Below are 19,190 nucleotides of genomic sequence, written 5' to 3'. Positions count from 1 at the left end.
GGGCCTTTAGCTCATCTGCATTGTTTTTAATGTGACATGAATGAGGTCCACCATCCTTGAGCTGTAAAACCTTACCACAGCTGACTTCCTCTCTGGCTGAGCTCTCTATTAGCTGCTTTACTTTACTTTTCTCTCAATGTTTAACCAACAACCTCTATTATAACTACACACTCTATACCTACTTTCACCACAGTGGAAACACAATGTCCCTTTAACTGTTTGCATCTCCTTCCAGATGTACCTGTTCTGTACCTGTTGGCTGCCTTGGATGAAGTTTGTTCTAATGTCTTTCCTCATTGTCTTGCGGTCTCTATTCCTGACAGCCCAGCCCCTGTGAGCTGTGTGTTGCTCCTGTCTGCTCCTCCTTATCCTGCTTCTGTGGGTTGTTTTGTTGGGGTTTGGTCGGTTGATTTTGGGGGGGACCTCATCTCCTCATGTGTTTTTATGTATCGCTCCTCTAGCTCCACCCCCATCCGGCCCTCCCTCTGCACTCACCCCAGGAGGCAGCTCAACCCTGTCCAAGAAGAGACCACCGCCCCCCCCTCCTGGACACAAACGTACCCTGTCTGACCCACCCAGCCCGCTCTCCCACAGTCCACACAGTAAAGGGGGCTTAACTGGGGGTGAGCACACCGACTGTAGGGCTGTTACACACAGCCTCAAGGACAGAATGCTAGAAACAGTGCTATGTCCAATATGGAGTGCGCATATAAACCAAAGTTTATCTAATATTATACTTAGTAGCTTTTTACATTTCCTTAAATTAAAATAATTTTAGCATTAGATAACTGACACAAGCATTTTCTATAGTCAATGTATTACAAAAAGTGGAGTAAATTGCTATAAAGTGAGGTCCAAATTGAATAGTCACACTAAAGTGATTCTTGTGTTCTCATTCAGTTGCTTTATTCAAAGGCATCACACTGCCCTGTGAACAGCCTTCACAGTCACACAATCACACAAAAAACTAACAATCCACTGTAAACCTCTGTTGGTCCAGATTACAAAGAGCTGCTGAAGTTTCTCGGCACTGGTTTCCCATGAGAGTTGCAAAGCTTAGATATACTTTCTATCTAATGTGATACATCATGCAAATATAACTGTACTGTCCCCAAACTGTTTCCAAAAGTAGGACAGGCTCTGGCCTGAGAGGCAAAGCTGTATTTATTACTCACACTGTAATACATTGGATATAGTTGAAATAGAATGTCAGATGCTCACACAAAATCCTCATCCTTGATTTCGACCTGCTGGCACTCCCTTGTGTAAACTAAATAGTTGTGTTATTTAGATGTTCTCATTTGTCTTCTGTAGTGTTTTGTGCATTCTGTCACACTTACCCAGCACTATGTCACGGAGGACACTTTGTATTCCACTAAACCACAAATAATCCAGTCTCATGGAAAGCTCAGCCAGATGACGCCTCCCTCATTGTTTTATTTAACCATCACAGCATGTTAATTTATCTCCACATTGATCACAAATACATTCTTGTGCTTACTTGTTTGACAATCATTTGATTAATTTGTTTATCATGGTGACTGTTAATATTGTAGGAAGTGACTCTACCCCTCCTCCAGTCACCAAGATGTCACCTGTGTCTAATAAATTTGAAGGCATTCCTCAGCAGCAAAGGTACTGGAAACCCTCTCTAAATATGGTGTCATGTTATATTGTGTATTTTGCTTTTTAAAAGTGTGTGATTGTCTTGACATAACTGTCCAAATATTCTCTTCTCAGCACTACTTCAAGTAACACAAAATCTACACTTGGTCCGAGGGTATTGCCAAAACTACCTCAAAAAGGTATGAGGATGAGTTTGGTTTTGGTCTATATAAACAGTGAGAAAAGTTGTTTGACAGTAGCAGTTATGTGGGATAAAAATATCTCAGTGAATGTTTAAAACTATTATCAAAGTACAATACATAATGCAATACTCAAGGATACTGTTCATTAGTGAAGCCCTTTGAAGTACTGACATTAGCCACACTTAACAGGTTTATTCAAATTTTATGTTTCTTGTGCTTTAAACTACACTAGTGGGGAATATTCCTAGTGGTAATGCAATGTAGTGCTTAACAATATGGTTGTTTGTAACATATATATTTATTTTTTGTTTCTCAGTGGCATTGCGGAAGATAGACACTATACACCACCCATCAATGGATAAGCCCAGCCTTCCTCCAGAGGTCTTCCAGAAGTCTCCACCAGGAAATGACACTCCCCTGAAGGCCCCTCTCCCTGACAGGCCTCAGCCTGGAGATCTGCCCCCTAAACCGCAGCCATCAGAGCTGCCCCCTAAACCTGGAGAACTTCCCCCCAAACCTCACCTGTCGGACCTGCCACCCAAGCCCCAGCTGGGTGACCTACCGCCCAAGCCCCAGCTGAAAGACCTGCCTCCCAAACCGCAGCTGTCCGACCTGCCTCACCCTAAAGTGGGCCCGTCCGACTCTGCTCCTAGGCCAGACACAGTACAGAGGCCCCAGACTCAGCCTCCACCCCCTCCACAGCCACATCCACAAGCTCAGCCTCAAGCCACCTCACCAGCACCGCCACAAGCCACGCCCAGCCCCCAGCTCACACCCCAAGCCACACCCCAAGATTCACCTTCACCCAATCAGCAAGTGGCAATTGTGCCCTCCTCGCCACAGTCTGCAGAAGACACTAATGGAACCCCAGCTGGAATGGCCGAAACTCCAGTGCCCCTTCCTCGAAAAATCAACACACCAGTAAGTTTTTTTTCTGTGTATTATTTATGCATTTAATTATTTTTTTTAAACAACTTAAAGCTACCAGTGTAAGTTTATTTGATAGATGGCAGATGTCAGGCAACTGTAATGTAGATAGTATCTAGTGGTGATATATGACAGTGCTACAGGGCAGCAAATTCAATTACAAATTATAGCATTAATTCAGTTTAATTAAAGCAGTTTTGTATAAAAGACTGATATAAAATTCTACCAAAAATAACTAGTTATTTGTGGTATCTTTCATTTGTACTTGTACTTGAGTACATTTTAGCCAGGTAACTAACTTTTACGTACTTTCACCTTTTTTTTTTTTTTTTTTTTAAACACATTTTCAGTACTTCCACCACTGGCCAGTATAAACTGAATACTTAAGAGGCAGTACACTGCTAACTTACAAAGTTTTGCCACCTTCTTTCCACACTTGCAGGGGAAGAGCAAAGCACGTCGAGTGAAGACCATCTATGACTGCCAGGCTGACAATGACGATGAGCTCACATTTGCTGAAGGAGAGGTGATCATAGTGACAGGTGAAGAGGACCAGGAGTGGTGGGTAAGTCTGCCTTCAGGACCATCTACAGCTGAGCCTGCTTTTTGTTTCTTTGAATGCTGTGAAGAATGACATTTAAGGCATCTAATTTTGAATGTGTATTTCTTTTTTGTTTCAGATTGGCCACATTGAAGGAGAACCTGAGAGGAAGGGGGTGTTTCCTATGTCTTTTGTGCACATCTTGAGTGATTGACAACCAGAAAGACTTGCACTACACCTCTCACTGAGTTTGGAGGCCCTGTAAATAGCTATTGTAACACCCATCGCCACAAGACAAGTGTCCTAAAGAAGAAAAAACAAGCAGAAACCCAATAAGGCTCATCTCGCCATGGATATCCAGTCCATGCTGTACAAAGAATGTGTGTATTCTTCCTCTACCAGTATTATCTTAACCCTATAGCACGGCTGTGACCAGGCCTCAGAACCCTAGCACTTACCTAAAGTCTATGTTTATGCTGTTACTGTGTATATATGTATGTAAATATATATATTTGTGTGTGAGTGTATATACATGTTTTATTGTACAAAACATGTACCATTTTGCTCTACCTGTCAGACTAAGCATCAGGGCAGTGGAGTTTGAATTTTATCTTAATTTTAAAGGCCCTCAAATAATTATCAGCTTATATTTCTGGAAAAAGAAAAGGAATGTGAACTAGGTCATGTCATTTGTGTCTTGCATCCCTGTTTACCACCACAATGAAATTAAGTGGCAGAAGTCTCCTACAGACCCTCTCAAGATGAAGATTTCATTAAATGTACTCCTTGTTCTTGCTTGCTTTGTGTGTACACGTATTATGGTTGTTTTACAGTATAAAAACCTGCTGCTATTGTGTGGTGGAAATATCAAAGCCTGTGGTTCACTGTAGGTCACTAATTTACTCCTTGTTACACTGTCCACTGTTCGTATGCTGTGTGCTGAGCTCACACCATCCCCGCAGTCCAACTCTGTGCATGGTGTAACAATGACTGGAAGTGAGTGGAGTGCTGCATACAACACGCTCACCTCAGGGTCTGAAGAGCCACTGAAAGCGGGACTACCACAAGTATCCTGTTATTAAAGCCACTATTAGTCATTGTCAAGTATGGAAAAGGACAACTTAGCAATAACTTTATTTTCTAACAGGCTAGAAATATTAGTGTACACAGCATTGTAAAACCTCATGAGCTTGAAGATTTTAATCATGTAAACCATTCCATGTTACTGGACTTAGCACATTTCCACTTTGCCTGTGAATCAGGTCTGTACTAGGTTGGGCTTGTAAAGGCTGAAGAGCCATGTATTTCACCCAAACCTCACTGACTTGCAGTTTTTCCCATGTAAGGAACAAACCCATTGTATCATTAAAGTGCTGTACCTAAAACAGTTTCCTCTGCTTACAGTGAATATAACGCAGACACCGGTCAAGTATGAAATGAGAGCAGATGACTTTTCCATTTCTTTATTTTTCCATCCTCATTCCAAAGTCTTAACTAAAATACACATCCAACTTGCACATTTGGAACAAAAGTACATATTCAACTTCAAGACAACATAAATACCACCATGTAACCACAGTGAAATTTGCTAAAACAAAATGTAAAAATACCAGAAATCTGGTAAACAAAATTATTTGCACACTTGTGCTTTAAGTTTGGAGCCTGGGTCTTTGTCTACCGACTTAATGACTCCCACAGCAACAGTCTGTTTGAGATCTCTTGCTGCAAATCGACCTGTGGACAACAGGAAAAGCTGGTTTTAGCTGCATTGCAGTACAGATGTGACATTTGTAGAGCACACATGAGTGGATGTTGTACCTAAGGGTGGGTATGTGAAGAAGCTCTCCACACACATGGGTTTAATGGGCACCAGTTTGACTGTGGCAGCATCTCCAGACTGCAGGATCTGTGGGTATTCTTCAACCTTCTTTCCCGTGCGCCGGTCAAGTTTCTCCTTCAGCTCAGCGAAGCGACAGGTCACATGGGCCGTGTGGCAGTCCAGGACTGGAGAGTAGCCCACTTTTATTTTGCCAGGATGGTTTAGGACAATGACCTACAACACAAAGATTCAGAACTTAAGCATTCTAAGGTTGTATGCAAAATGAATTTGCCCTACCTGAGCCTCAAAGCTCTTGACGTCTGTTGGAGGGTCCTGCTGGGCATTCCCAGCCACGTCTCCACGGCGCAGATTCTTCACGGACACATTCTTAATGTTAAAGCCAACATTGTGTCCTGGCAGTGCTGTCTGCAGCCCCTGGTGGTGCATCTCTATGGACTTCACCTCAGCAGTGAGTTTGGCCGGAGAGAACATCAGTGTCATGCCAGGTTTGAGGACACCAGTTTCAATTTTACCTACTGGAACAGTTCCAACACCTAAGGCAGATATTGTTGGTCAAACATTTGAATGTCTGGGATTTGCCCTTTAAGAGCCTTCAGGTTTACATATACTTAAACTTGCCTCCAATTTTGTAAACATCTTGCAGAGGTAACCGTAAAGGCTTGTTGATGGTACGTATAGGTGGGTGAATTGAGTCCAGGACCTCTAGCAGTGTTTTACCATTGGCATTCCCTTCTCGCCTCCTGACTTTCCACCCTTGGAACCATGGCATCTGGAAGGTCAAGAGGAGAAAAAAATATATATATAGAATGCAGTTTGGCTTCAGAAAACAATTTTAACCCTTACCTTCTGAGACGCTGTAATCATGTTCTCCCCAGTCCAACCAGAGATGGGAACAAAGGGGATGGTTGCAGTGTCATAGCCGATCTTTTTTAGGAAGCCACTCACCCCTCGGACCACCTCGTCGTAGCGCTTCTGGCTGTATGGAGGTTCAGTCAGGTCCATCTTATTCACACAGACAATGATCTGCTTCACTCCCAGTGTGTAGGCCAGTAAAGCGTGTTCTCTGGTCTGACCACTTCTAGATACACCTGCCTCTAACTCTCCTTTTGCAGCAGAGACCACCAAGAGTGCAACATCAGCCTGAAACAATTAGTTCAGTAAATAAAACTGACTTCCACAGGTGAAACTTATGTGCTTAGTTACTTACCTGTGATGTTCCAGTTATCATGTTTTTGATGAAATCCCGGTGTCCAGGAGCATCAATTATGGTCATGGAGTACTTTTGAGTGTTGAATTTCAGCAGTGAGATATCAATGGTTATTCCCCTCTCCCGCTCAGCTTTTAGTTTGTCTAAAACCCAAGCAAATTTGAAAGAACTCTTTCCTGCCTGTTGGGAGAAAAATTCTTTAAAAAAAAAATAAAAATTCTTAAAAATTCTTTTAAAATAACATCATGGTAATGACTGGCCTTATGCTTACCTGTGCTGCAGCCTTCTCAAACTTCTCCAGTTTTCTCTGATCAATCCCACCGCACTTGTAGACCAAGTGCCCTGTGGTGGTGGATTTACCGCTGTCCACATGGCCAATGATGACAACATTCACATGAGTCTTCTCCTTACCCATAGTAACAAATTGGCTTGATTCTGAAACAGATACTGGTGTAGGCTTAAGTTGTTCTAAACTTGTGCACACATCAACAGTCTCAAGTCAAATTCACCAGGAGGTTTCTGAGCTGGTTTTGTATGGGCCATGCAATCAAAGCCTGGTGTGCAGATTAATCAGGATTGATTGGCAGCTACTGGTTGATTAGAGATGGGACATGGGGGTGCAGCAAATAAGCCAGATAGAGGAAATCTACCATTAACTGATCATTTTGAAAGACAACAGCCTGATATAATTGAGTTTCAGATTATAAAGGGTCTACATTTGATTGTCCTCAGTTGTACGCTGCTACTAGGACCTACAGGTTGCACAGTGGTCTCAAATTACTCCCAGGTGTGTTTGGAGATGAAAGCCCTTGGACCACCTTAAGTCTGAGCAAGATGATAGTGGTGCTGACAGATCTATGGCTCAGATGCAGTAACTTCATATGAGGAATAAACTAAAGAGCATCTGCCATGGCCTCAGTGAAGAAGTAGCATTAAAGCATTAAAGGTAATGATGAATGAGAAGGACTAAGAACTATTTGTAGTGACAAACAAACGAGTAAGTAAATAAATAAATAAATACATACATAAATAAAGCAGCCTAATGAGTAAACAAAAAACATCAATGTCCTATTACTGTAATAGCACACTGATGTGTTTTGTTTCATACAGTTCCTGTACAGGCTAGCATGTATGTAAAGCATGGCTTCTTACACAGTGCCGTAATTATTGCTGGGTTGCTGCTTGCCTTGCTACAAACATTATTTACAATCATAATAATACAATTTGTTAAGCAACAACAGCACCCTCTGCAGCTTGGGTTTGGTTTGTATTTTAACGGTCTAGCCTGGTTTACAAGTCAGTTCTATTGGAATTTTGCATTTTAATGCGGTTTTCAAAAAGTAAAACCCTACACTAATATTAATCGTTAAAAGACTGCTTCTTAACCAAAATTAACATCAACATTATCAACAGTACCAACAAGAAAAGATCACCCGCATCTCTCAGGCGGGCGGCGCTAAGCCAACTCAACTGTGCACTGTTATGTATCCCCGCCCTTCGCGTTTAGAGGTGGAACAAAGCGAGCCCCCTTCTTCGCTTTGACGGCCCAGATGACGCTCAGAGCCCAACCCGGAAACAGCGGCAGCAAATCGCTTTTTTCTTCTTTGAGCCTGTGCCGCTGGCTTCTAGCGTGGTATCCAGACGAGAGCCGTGTTTCTCTACGAGCATCAAGGTAAGACTTTTAAGATAGTCATCGATTAGGGTTATAAAGGCGAATCTGATCAATCGATGTGACTGTCCACAGCTTGTTTGTTAGCCTGATTTATTTTACTGTAGTATACTGTAGTTCTGGGGAGGTAGGAATAATTAGGTTTCATGAATGGATCCTCTCAAATGAAGCTCACATCTCGTCCGTTAAGTTACTATTTAACCTCGCCCGTACTTAACAGTGTTTTATATCAGGAGATGAAGAAAGTCACATCATCAATGTGGCTTACCATCCACTTCCCCTTTCCAAAGAGCAACCCTGGCGACACTGCGAGCTACATACATTTTCCCTTCTTTTAGCCAGAGGCAGTGAATGTAGCGTGCCTGACCCATATTTCTCTAATGCCAGGTTATTAGCTTGCTCTCCTCCTGTATGTTACACTATAAAGCCCGTTAATCTGTGCTGCTCCAAATGAGACGTGTGTGCGCGGATTGGACTGCCCTTTTTAAGGCACTAAATGAGTGATGCAAAGGCAGCAGCACCATCAAAGGAAATGCACACCCTGACAGCGGGGAACAGCCTCCAGCTCATTTGTATGCGCGCACATGTGATTAACAATCGGATCAATGCAAGCTTCCAAATGGGTCATATCAAATAATTGGACTTTGATATACAAGCTTGTACTGCAAATGCTTCCCCGCAGTACCAAAGTAGATTTAACTTAATTATTTCTAATGTAACCTTGTAGGAAATGAATATCAATCAGTCATAATCCAGTACAATGGAAATATTCCATATTAAAGACCTTACTGTAAAAAGAGGCATTTAAAAATATTCTGTCCAGACTTAATCTTCTGAATCTTCTCTGTAATTCACATGAATTGTTGATGCATGTCTGGTAAACTTTTCATTTAAAGTTGCTAAGTGTACTTTGTTCTCATTTTCTTGTTTGCTTCAGCTGTCAGGCCAGCACGGAAGTCTGTTATTTCCTCTCTACTCAGTCTCTGCAAAGGTCCCCGAAAGTGGAAGCGAAACGTCCAGTAAGACACTTTTTCATGGTACTCTGGGTAAATACTTGTGGCCAATGTGATGTGAGACTGATGAGAATCTTGTCTGGCATTTTAATTGTATGCATCTGACCCTTATTGTTATAACACATTTGAATTGATAGATTGAACTGTATGTCGGAAAATATGCAGTGTCACCTTGCAGCCAAACCACATTGATGAACCTGGTACTTCCTTTGACTCAGAATGTACTAACCAAAGGGCTACACATGTAGACTTATTATAAATTAAAGTTATCTTATTGTCATAGCTGAGTAAAGCATAAAAATACAGGAGTGGATGAGACATGCTTTGCAGCACTGACAGACATGGTGTGACTTGTTGTGCCATGTCTTGTATTCATAGCATGGAGTAGTTGGTTGTCTTAAGCTTTTATGTGTTATTCCATTTAGCTCAAATACTATAATAAGAAAAACAAGTTGTCTTTGATGGAAATCCAAAGTAATGTGTCTCTGCAAATAATTTATGATAGCAAAGTCAAAGCTTGGTCATAAGTGCAAAACATATGAATAGAATTTTAAATCACTGCTTGCAGATCTGTTTTCAAGCCTGAGCATCTGGACATTACAACTGAACACAATGCCAACAAGTGCAATATACAGTAGCAGATTTAAATTATTAATAGTTTTCCAGACAGAGGTAAACTGAGGACAGTACTTGTAGGATTCCTCAACAATACTTGGCTCTTTCCATTCTTTGAGGAGGCTATTAAGCATAATTTAAAGTCAACATGTTTGGTGAGGGGCTGCACAGAACACACCCCAGAGTCATCTGCTTCTGCCCTCATACTCACTGCTCCAGTTATTCTCACTATGGGGCTCTTTCATCTCCTGCTGACAGGATAGGCATTTATAGCATTTCAAATGTAACCACATTACAGTATCATCTAGTGGTGTTTCCTTGACATGTGTTGCAGTTATACCAACCCCTGGAGCTCCATTCTTGCAGAGAAGTTGTGCATTGAGTTTACAGTGGTATCACGTGGTAAAGGCAACTGGCCAGGTGCTATTGAATGGTCTACGCAGGGCAGAACACTTTTATTGATTTTCTTTGCCATGGCGCACTTTAATGCTGTTTGTGCATTCGTATTAACTTCCTCTTTAAGCTATTTTGTCCTGTTCAGCAGCTTGCACCACTGCCATGATACGCCTTTTGACCTCAGAAGTGTATTGGAGAGTTTGCAGGCTGCATGTAGAACAAAAAATATGTTAGATTGTGTGATTTTTGGTGTTTTCTGGCTGTTACAAGTTCTTTAGAAAAAAAATATTATTGACCACTGGAATAGCAAAGGTTAACTTTCACTCTGCAGTCCCCTCCTTCCATTCATTTCTATGGCATGTCCGCTCTTGCCCATGACAGATCTGAGTAGAAATGATGACAGTGTGAGCTACAGGGAAAGTCTGACTCTGGCCCCTCTAGCAGTTCTGTTGACTTTGTTACTAGTGGCTTTTAGAAGTAGGGCTTTCATGGACCATATTTATATGATCTTGGTGGATTATGGTGGACCGACTAAGCATTGGATATTTTAAGTAAATATAAAGTGTTTACCATTTGGGTCCCTCTCATAATGACTACACCTTTTAATTATCCCGAATAAAGCATGAATAAAGACTTTATTCATAATGGTCCAATAGTTTATCAAGAATGATTCGGGCTTAGTAACTACTTAATGACACGTTAATGTTCGGATATAGAAAACCCCACTCATAGTAAGGACTAATCTCCGCAAATTTGACTAGAAAAAATGTTCCTTTAGCTTTAATATTCTGCAGTGTGGCTTATCTCCATGGAGAATGTTCCGAAATATAGTTTTAACTTTCTATTTCCATGAAATCACTTTGACTTTCCAACCAGAGAAAGTTGCATACTATCACTTTAAGGCTGATTTAGATGTAGTTAATGTAATGTGTTAACTAATTTGGTATTGCAGTTGAGTATACAAGGTTGTCTGTTTTAGTCCTAAAAATGTACTTCCTAATACTGAAAAGGCTCAATGTAGAAATGTAATCAGCTTTGGTAATCTTGTACTTTTGGTGCTAACTAAACTGTATTACACTGCCCTACTGCTTGGGTCTTGGGTGTTTTCAAATAGCTTGTTGATCTCAAGCACAGAGTCTGTATTTTGGCGATTTGTTTTCATAGCCTTGGGCCCTGGGAGCACTACACTTCTGATATTCAGCAGTCAGTTAAGTGCCAGTCTAGATTGAAGCATTCCTCTGCACTCACTCTCTCTGCTCTGGTTTTATGAAGTCTGGCTTATCTGGAGCCCTGAGCGGCACTTAATGAGTGGAGAGGAGAGCCGTATCCTTGACTGCAGGGGCCAGCCAAAGAGCTCCATCAGGATGCTCCCATTGTGCCTTAGCATCTTTACAGTAAACACCGAAATGGAGTTTGCATAGAAACACCTCGCAAAGGACTATAAATAACACCAGCTCCTGAAAAGGGAAAATGCTGTGACAGAGCGGGCCCCTACCCCCACACCTTTTTACTCAGATATCCCCAAAACCCCTCCAGGCTTGGATCAGAGTTCACATAACACCAGAGTGGAGAGGACAACTAAAGTCAGCAGGATTACACTGTACATAATGTATACTGACTAGAGAAGTACAGACTTACAGTATAGTTTTTTGGGGTTTTTTGTAATTTTATCTGTGGCTGGTCTCTAATGCTCTAGTTCTCTGACCTGTCTAAGTTGTCAAATTTAAAGTGATTTACATGGCAGGCAACTAGAGATTCTCTTAAAGACCTTAAGGATTGTGGATGGTTTAGCTTGCTGTTGTCTGTCTTTGGTATTTTGGAGACTAATGAACTAATCATTTCATGTAGCGTAAGTCCATGATGATTTGTAAGTTGATATGCTCATGACATTGGCAATATTGCGCATGCACAAAACAATATACACACCTTAAATCAATCCTATGAAACTACCTGAACTTCTAATAATTCCCACTCTTGTACGCAATGCTCGACGCAATTATTAAAGAAACCATCTCTATTTCTGCTTCACCCGTTCCTTATTCTGGATACAAAATTGGCCATATGTCTAGTCATGCACTAAATAACGCTCCATCACCTGCTACTGTGAACAAAATCCTAGCAGTATTTTGATCTAATGAATGATGTGTGCTATACATTGAAGCAGTGACCACGAGCCTGTTCTGGGACCGCCCACGTGTCACTGGACACTATGGAGCGGGGTGTCACCACAGATGGAGAATCAGCGTGTTAGAAATTCACATTTTACATGAAACGGTTGCCATGCATTCATCCCCCGCACCAAACATTCCTCCAGCTCTGCTAAGTGTTAAAACCACCACGTAAAACCCGGCTGGAATTCAGTCCTATTAAATAAGGATCACTTTATTTTATGTAATGTAGGAGTGGACTGTCAAAATGGAGTGCATTTATTTTTTTAGGGTTTATGAATAAAAAGAAATGTAAGAAGTTGGCAAAGTTACAGCTTTCATTGTTCAAGACGTGTACATTACACAGTACAGTAGTGCTCCAAAATGTACAGTCTTTTATTGCTGGTTATAATCATTCATTAACTGTGCATTTACAGTGAGTATCGCTGATAACTGCCACAGACCTTAAACTTTGACCTGATTTAAATACACATTATATCTTCCCACTTTTATGATGTTCTTCTCCATGGTTGAACGCAGCAGTCATGGAAAACAAAGTGACATTACAAATCTAGATAAGATTGGCAGGATAGATCCCAGTGTCTTTCACATGGATTGCCTGGAAGTATAGAGCATGTTTCCATAGTGGAATGTGGTCTGATGGGCTTTGCTAGTATATGTGGGAATCAAAAAATCTGTTAAAAACAAAAACAGATTTACCCCAAAGTACATAAAACTTTGTCTTGTTGGTATGCATGAAGCATGGAGAGTAAGGCTGCAAAATGAATCCCAATCCAACCAAAATCACAATTTGTATGGACACAATTGGCAAATTGCAAAAGCTGTAATTTTTCTTCATAATACTTGGTCTGTTATCCCTGTCATTTAGATCTACACAAACATGTCTGAAATACATTTGATTTTTGTATTTGTTAGTCAGTTCTTGGGTCCATTTCAGCCTTTTTGTCAATTCTCCCGAACCTGTTTAAGATATAAACTTTGAATCGCAAGTCCAGTCAAGTCAGTAATCCCAATGCCAATTAAATAAATAATTAAAATACACAAATTTAATATTTTCTCCAAATCATTCAGCCTTAACAGAGGAGGTAGAAGGCGCCATTTGGACATACGTTACTCTGCCTGAGTTCTATATAGTCTGACGGGTGAGGCCCAAGGCAGTACATTTGTTATTCTAACAGTAACGCCGGTGTGCTATTGTTAACTACCCTGTGTGACTATGCAAAACATCTTTATTTAGAGACCATTGATTATCCAGAGGTGATGTACAGTCAAACAAGCCTGGACATGTTGATGCATACATTAACCTTTTCTTTTGGAGGGCAGAATAAAAAATAATGTCTTCACAATACCAAATTGGCTTTATTTTTAGCAGGTTGTCCCTATATGTTGCTCTTAGGGTTATAAGTCTTTAGTCATATTGTCTTAGTCAACTCATTATTTTTATTTAGATCATAAGGATTTGGGACAACAGCAGAAAGAAGTTGATGAGTGAGTTAGGCGAAGATTTGTGTTTTTTTTTTTTGGTATGTAAAAAGTTTAATCTGTCTTTATATAAATACACTGAATAAATAGTTGTGAATTTTCATGAAGGTGTAGTGTTTTGAGTGCAGTTTGGTTCAGGTACAGAGATAAGTAATAGTTTGGAGAGCTTTTGCCACGCCCCCTTTTTAGTCTAGTAATCATTTGGTAGGACATGTCTTAGTCAACCAAGAATTTTAGTTGACTACACTAGTTTCACTTTAGTTGCCTCCTTAAAAAATACATAGGAAGAATCCCATTGTATGACTCAACAGGAAGTGACTTAAGGCTGACTTTGCAATGCTGAGAAAGAAACTAACTTTTTATTGCCTCTAATCACGTGGGGATAACCAGTGCCAAGATGTTACGGAAGATGTTTGAGCACGTTTGAGGATCCAGTGTAGATTGGTCTGCAATTGGCCGTGACATCATGTGACTGTCAATGTAAAGACCCCCCATAGGGAAACCATAGTGAGGTCAGCTGTTAGCGCATTAGCTTGCATGGCTCCAGGGAACCAGCAGCCTTAAATCACTAACACAAAGTAAGTGATATCACCCTGAGGTCATCTGTCATGGCGGCCCTCGGGTGAAGAGTCATTTTAAGGTATGATACAGTCCAGATTGCGGAACAGATGTATCACAATGTGGAATTGTGGTATCCAAATGTATCCCTGGATGATGTTGTGACTGACTTTTAACCACGCCACTAAGTTATTTTTATCATGTTGACCTTTATGGCACATTTACTCTTTCGTGCAAATGCAACCAACATTTAGCTTCAGATAAATGGATTATTGACACTATGCTCAGTTTCTATATTTCTTATGAGCATTTGATGTGACTAAGTGAAAGAACGTTGAAACTGATCATTTATTTGTGACAATTGCCCTTTGTCTCAATAAGTATTTGCATTATTATTTGCACATTCCAGTCTTAATTCCTATAAATTCCTCACCTAAAATGGTTAATCATCCATTGCTGATTTTATCAGTATTTTTACCTCTCCTGTCTGTGTTGAAGGTCCTATATTACACATGTACACACACATCTCCAAAGCTCAAAATCCACAGATGATTCCTTGTGATGTCATATAGTGGTAATTTTCTACAGCTACCTTTTTACATTTAGTTCTGCTGAAAATTGATAATTTCAGCCCTGGAATTGCCCAATGTTTGCGCTGAAGGTGTACAGAGCTTAAAAACGTTTAAAAAGTACTTCCTGTATTACTGCATGACATCACAAAGTAGAACAAAGAGTTTTCAGTTTGAATGGAGAACTGGGCTTAAGTATGAAGGATTTGAGTGTTTAAATGTGAAAGAAACTAAACACTCCCCTATATGTGATGAGGAAATAACATAACATAGATCAGAAAATGGCCTTTTAAACTGCCAGCAGACCTCACTGTGCAGGCTGTGAGTCACTGGAGAAGTCTTGTCGTGGTCTATGTGTAACGCGCTCTGCCAAACCTCATGCAGCTACAGTATTCATGAGATCATTTGGCCCTGTGTTTGGCCCCCAGCTGTAGTGATGCAGAGCGGGCTCCACAGATGTCACCCACAGCCCGTCTCCTGTGACCTGTCAACACGATTCACTTACCCACTGCCCTCTGTGTGTGAGAGAAGAAACTAGCAAGACTATTGCAACATCCCGTCTTCAACTCATCCAAGCATTCTGCACCTCCTCAGAGCTGTTTGAATTCTGAGAAAACTGAAAATTATGCCAAAAAACTAAAAGTAGAGAGCAAATGATAATTGGACACAACAAGACATCACTGGCATCACGCTGGGAGTGTATACATGTATATCTATGCTGGAATTTTCAGGAATTACCATGGCAATGACAATGTACACATTAGCAAACGCTGTAAAAAAAAATGTATTTAAGATAATCTTAAAACTCAAGACATAAAAAAAACAAAACAAAACAAAATAGATTTAAACAACACATTTTCAGGAGCCTGTGATCAATACCAGTGTTCGTGGGTGTAGGTGTTTGATTTTCAACAAAAAGGCTGACTAATTGAAAAAAAACTGCTGGTTAATGCCACCCAGCTTGTGACCAATTCTTTGTGTGATAAATTCTTTGTTTAATAGCACAAATCAGCTTACCGGTTGTGTTTCCAACTAACTCATTTATTTATGCTTAGATTCAATTCAAACTAAGATCAGATTAACTAAAAAGTAGATTAGCCAGATAAACTAATTTGAATAACATGGCTTCAGACAGAGCAGTGTCCACAGTTAGCATCACAATCATCCACCTGAAAAGTTACATAGTGCACTTTTTAAACTTTAGATAATTTTAACATTTAATTGATGCCTTATGATTATTGCTGATAATATAATGTATCGTGCATAGGTTTTTATTTTACTCTTTTCTTTCCTTTCACAGTCCTTAAGAGTTCTGAGTCTGATCACATTCATGCTTGACTGACTCTACATTTGTATGCCACTGGTGAAAAGGAGAAATGTCTGGGATCTGATATAGCGGAAGCCTGGTTAACCTTTGAACTGGCCTTGTATAGATGATATTAAAAGTTAAACAGAGCCTCGTGGAGTAAGAAAAGGTTATTGCCACGTTTCAATTGGAGCTTGAGCGGCCGAACGTGAGGTGAATGTCTGAGGTGGGCCTGGAGGAAGCAGGGAGCTGTGCAGAAAAGCTGAACTGAATCAGAGGAAGTGTTGCACAATGGGAAGTGGGCAGTTTGTAATGCCGCCTTTTTGTTCCAACTTTTATTAAAGCGCTGATAGCAACACAAGCCTGAAAACAGACCACAGTCAATATGGTGTGGTGTTTCTTCAGTAATGTTCCACTTTGTGCAATTTGTGGATGAAATCATTATTGCAGGCCCATCGGGTCCAGGGTGTGACCTGCTTTTAGTCAGCTTGTGTAATGTTGGTATTGGGTTATTTTGTTAGCTTTTTTGCAATTAAACTTCTCTCTTACAGAATAGTCACTCATGATAAATTGCAATATGATAGAAATGTCCTAAATTTGGTATTTCATTATCAGTATTGTAGGCTGTGTTTTCTATAGATTGCCATGAGTATGAGTATTGGTATAATAAAACTTTGTGCAAAATTTAGTTTTTAGGAAACTTTTCAGGTCAATTTTTAAATGTTATGGTTAGGGCTGGGTATCATTCAGAAGTTGCCGATACGATGAGTTCCTCGATACATAGGCCATGATGCGATGTATATCTCGATACAGTGAGCTTTCGATTTCGATACAATTCAGTATGATACATTTCAAATTGATTTGATATGGTTCAATAAAAAATCAAAATCATGTCTGTGATACTAAGTCTTTGTTAAACCACTTCTTGTGCAGAGTTCATATGAAACACAAACATTTTAATCCTCAAAACAGTGAAAATGTCAAATGTGTCGCATAAATGAGTTTCCTTTCACGAAACAAGCAACGAAACGAGCAACAAAACTCTAGCGCTGTACCAAAAAATTTAGAAAAATATATGGAAAAATACACTTGGCGATATATATATCGAAACAGCAGCTCACTGTATCGATACTGTATCATCACTTTAAACGATACGATATTTCTATATTTTTGCACACCCCTAGTTATGGTTATTCATTAGTGCCTTATTTGATCAGTAGATAATTCCTATTTGAATGTGCAAAGAAACTAACTTGTACATCATGTTTTGCATTCTGCTGCTAAATGTCACCTGTGGTGTTCTGTGTGCTCCAGAGGCTGACCTCTGCTGGGGGACTGTGACCGGGGCCAGCTCCCGCCCAGGCCTGGCTGCTCCTCTCCGACAGACGCACAGCTCATTGTTCGTAAGTTACACATCTCACTACATCTTGGTACTACATTTAAATTGTACTGTCTGATGATGGGATGAAGCAGGTGTTTCATTGCACATCGCCATGTTTGTGCCGCTTTCCACTTTTTAAATGAAAGTGACCCAATTACAGCCATATTTTTTTTGTTTTTTTATTACAACACTACGGGGCTTAGCTTAAGAACCTTATTCTGTGTTCATTGTTAGACAAATGCAATTCCACAATTAGTTTTGGATGAATGCATTTTGATGATTGCTCTTGTGTGAGCCAATTTTATTTTTAATTTTTTAATTTTTATTTTACTTTTACAATACAAATGGCTATCAGCTGTTTAGCTCTACAGTTGTTATCAACACTAACTACTTATACAATTTACTAGGAATTATTTAATATTCTAGATCATCAAAGATTCAATATATTTAAATGTGGTGGAATCTAATCAAATCAGGTTTCAGTGTGCACTGATCTTTGTATTTGATGTAGTTTCTGCCCCAGTAGATGCATGCCATTTTGCTGTTCCCCTCAGCGCACTACCTATTATAAATGCACTGTGCTTTGGGTGTATGTGCTACTCTAGTGCAGGAAATGAACTACATTGTGAGACATCGAGGGGGTTGAGTAATGTAGGTTCTTCCTGTTCCCAAGGCCACAGTCTTTATGTAAGGGTATGCTTTAAGGTCAGTGTCCAGTTTAGCCAACAAGGATACCACACACCAGCATTGTGATTTCATTTCTCTTGTGTGTGAGGTTATGGGTTATATCCTATGTCTGCTGCCCTTTCCACCCAGCTCTGGTTTATTACATCCTTGTCTGCTTGGATACGGTTGCCATGACACATTGTCATCATATGACTGGTAGATGTCTCATGTGCTACATGCCAATATTGATGATGTCTGTTAAAAGTGGAAGTAGTACTCTTGCCCTTTCGGAGTGCCATTTCTGCTGGCACAAGAGAAGAATGGACATGCATTGTAAATGGACAGTTGATGCATGCAGTGTTTTGTACAAACTTAAGAGGCTGGATCATTCGCATTTAGCCAAAGGGAGGTGTGGCAGGAGCCTAGGGAAATGCTTTTTTAGGGCTGCCTGTTGCCATGACTAAACCTGAGTGAACATCTCCCTCTACTGGGTTAAAAAGGCACTACCATTTTTACATTTAATCCAAAGTAGTACTACATTTTCTGGCAGAGGGTCTGTCACCTGCTTGTCTCATGAAAATGTTATTTGCTCAGTCTTCCACAGTATGGTATAAACATGTCTATTGTTAATTTATTAAAAATGTTACACCAATTTTTATTGCCAATTAAGACATATTATCTAGCTCTATTTTAAAAGACCCACATTACACTGTGTTATGCTCTGTGTTATGCTCTGTGTTATGCTCTGTGTTATGCTCTGTGTTATGCTCTGTGTTATGCTCTGTGTTATGCTCTGTGTTATGCTCTGTGTTATGCTCTGTGTTATGCTCTGTGTTATGCTCTGTGTTTGAGTTGATAAAAGAGGGCAAGCCTTAGGTGTTGTGCAGTTAGATGCCTATAAAACATTAAGCCATTATCCATTAATTAGTGCACAAAGTTCAAAACAACACATTTACAGTGGTAATTAATCAAATTTGACTTATTTAGTACAATACGTATAATCCAGAAATCCTCTGGCGAGCTACTTGTAAGGGAGTAGAGAGC

The 19,190-nt window shown here is 40.2% G+C and overlaps 3 protein-coding genes across 4 annotated transcripts in view; 2 read left to right on the top strand and 1 right to left on the bottom strand.

Annotated features, from left to right (window-relative positions):
* Positions 1-4,646, top strand: part of asap1b (ArfGAP with SH3 domain, ankyrin repeat and PH domain 1b) — a 38,101-nt gene extending 33,455 nt beyond the window's left edge. Inside the window, exons 24-29 of the mRNA XM_055150819.1 lie at positions 462-623; positions 1,557-1,635; positions 1,741-1,805; positions 2,125-2,729; positions 3,178-3,300; positions 3,416-4,646. Of these exons, the coding sequence (XP_055006794.1) occupies positions 462-623; positions 1,557-1,635; positions 1,741-1,805; positions 2,125-2,729; positions 3,178-3,300; positions 3,416-3,490 (1,109 nt within the window). The 3' untranslated portion in view covers positions 3,491-4,646. The remainder of the gene's footprint in view (positions 1-461; positions 624-1,556; positions 1,636-1,740; positions 1,806-2,124; positions 2,730-3,177; positions 3,301-3,415) is intronic.
* A 77-nt stretch (positions 4,647-4,723) lies between these two features.
* Positions 4,724-6,873, bottom strand: eef1a1l3 (eukaryotic translation elongation factor 1 alpha 1, like 3). The gene is made up of 7 exons (XM_020935673.2): positions 6,595-6,873; positions 6,324-6,503; positions 5,960-6,256; positions 5,735-5,885; positions 5,393-5,649; positions 5,095-5,329; positions 4,724-5,010 (listed from the first exon to the last, which is right to left on the bottom strand). Exons 1-7 carry the CDS (start codon positions 6,736-6,738, stop codon positions 4,907-4,909), a joined length of 1,368 nt encoding a protein of 455 aa, XP_020791332.2. The 5' UTR covers positions 6,739-6,873; the 3' UTR covers positions 4,724-4,906.
* A 965-nt stretch (positions 6,874-7,838) lies between these two features.
* fam49bb (family with sequence similarity 49 member Bb) overlaps positions 7,839-19,190 on the top strand; it is a 36,461-nt gene continuing 25,109 nt past the window's right edge. The window contains exons 1-3 of one of the 2 annotated variants that reach the window (XM_020935645.2): positions 7,839-7,995; positions 8,930-9,011; positions 17,414-17,502. The gene's annotated coding sequence lies outside the window, so the exon portion shown is untranslated. The remainder of the gene's footprint in view (positions 7,996-8,929; positions 9,012-17,413; positions 17,503-19,190) is intronic. The other variant, XM_020935646.2, reaches the window with a different exon arrangement.

The sequence above is a fragment of the Boleophthalmus pectinirostris genome, unplaced genomic scaffold, assembly GCF_026225935.1.
Source record: "Boleophthalmus pectinirostris isolate CB_2022bp ecotype Guang Dong unplaced genomic scaffold, ASM2622593v1 HiC_scaffold_15, whole genome shotgun sequence".
NCBI classification, from domain to species: domain Eukaryota; kingdom Metazoa; phylum Chordata; class Actinopteri; order Gobiiformes; family Gobiidae; genus Boleophthalmus; species Boleophthalmus pectinirostris.
Note: the sequence above shows the minus strand (reverse complement) of the source record. Positions and strands in the feature narration are given on the sequence as shown.

Coding starts and splice junctions, on each gene's coding strand:
- eef1a1l3 (XM_020935673.2), bottom strand. CDS start 6,738: ATGGGTAAGGAGAAGACTCATGTGAATGTTGTCATCATTGGCCATGTG. Junction 6,504..6,594: donor TTGAGAAGGCTGCAGCACAG/GTAAGCATAAGG, acceptor TTCTCCCAACAG/GCAGGAAAGAGTTCTTTCAA. Junction 6,257..6,323: donor TGATAACTGGAACATCACAG/GTAAGTAACTAA, acceptor TAATTGTTTCAG/GCTGATGTTGCACTCTTGGT.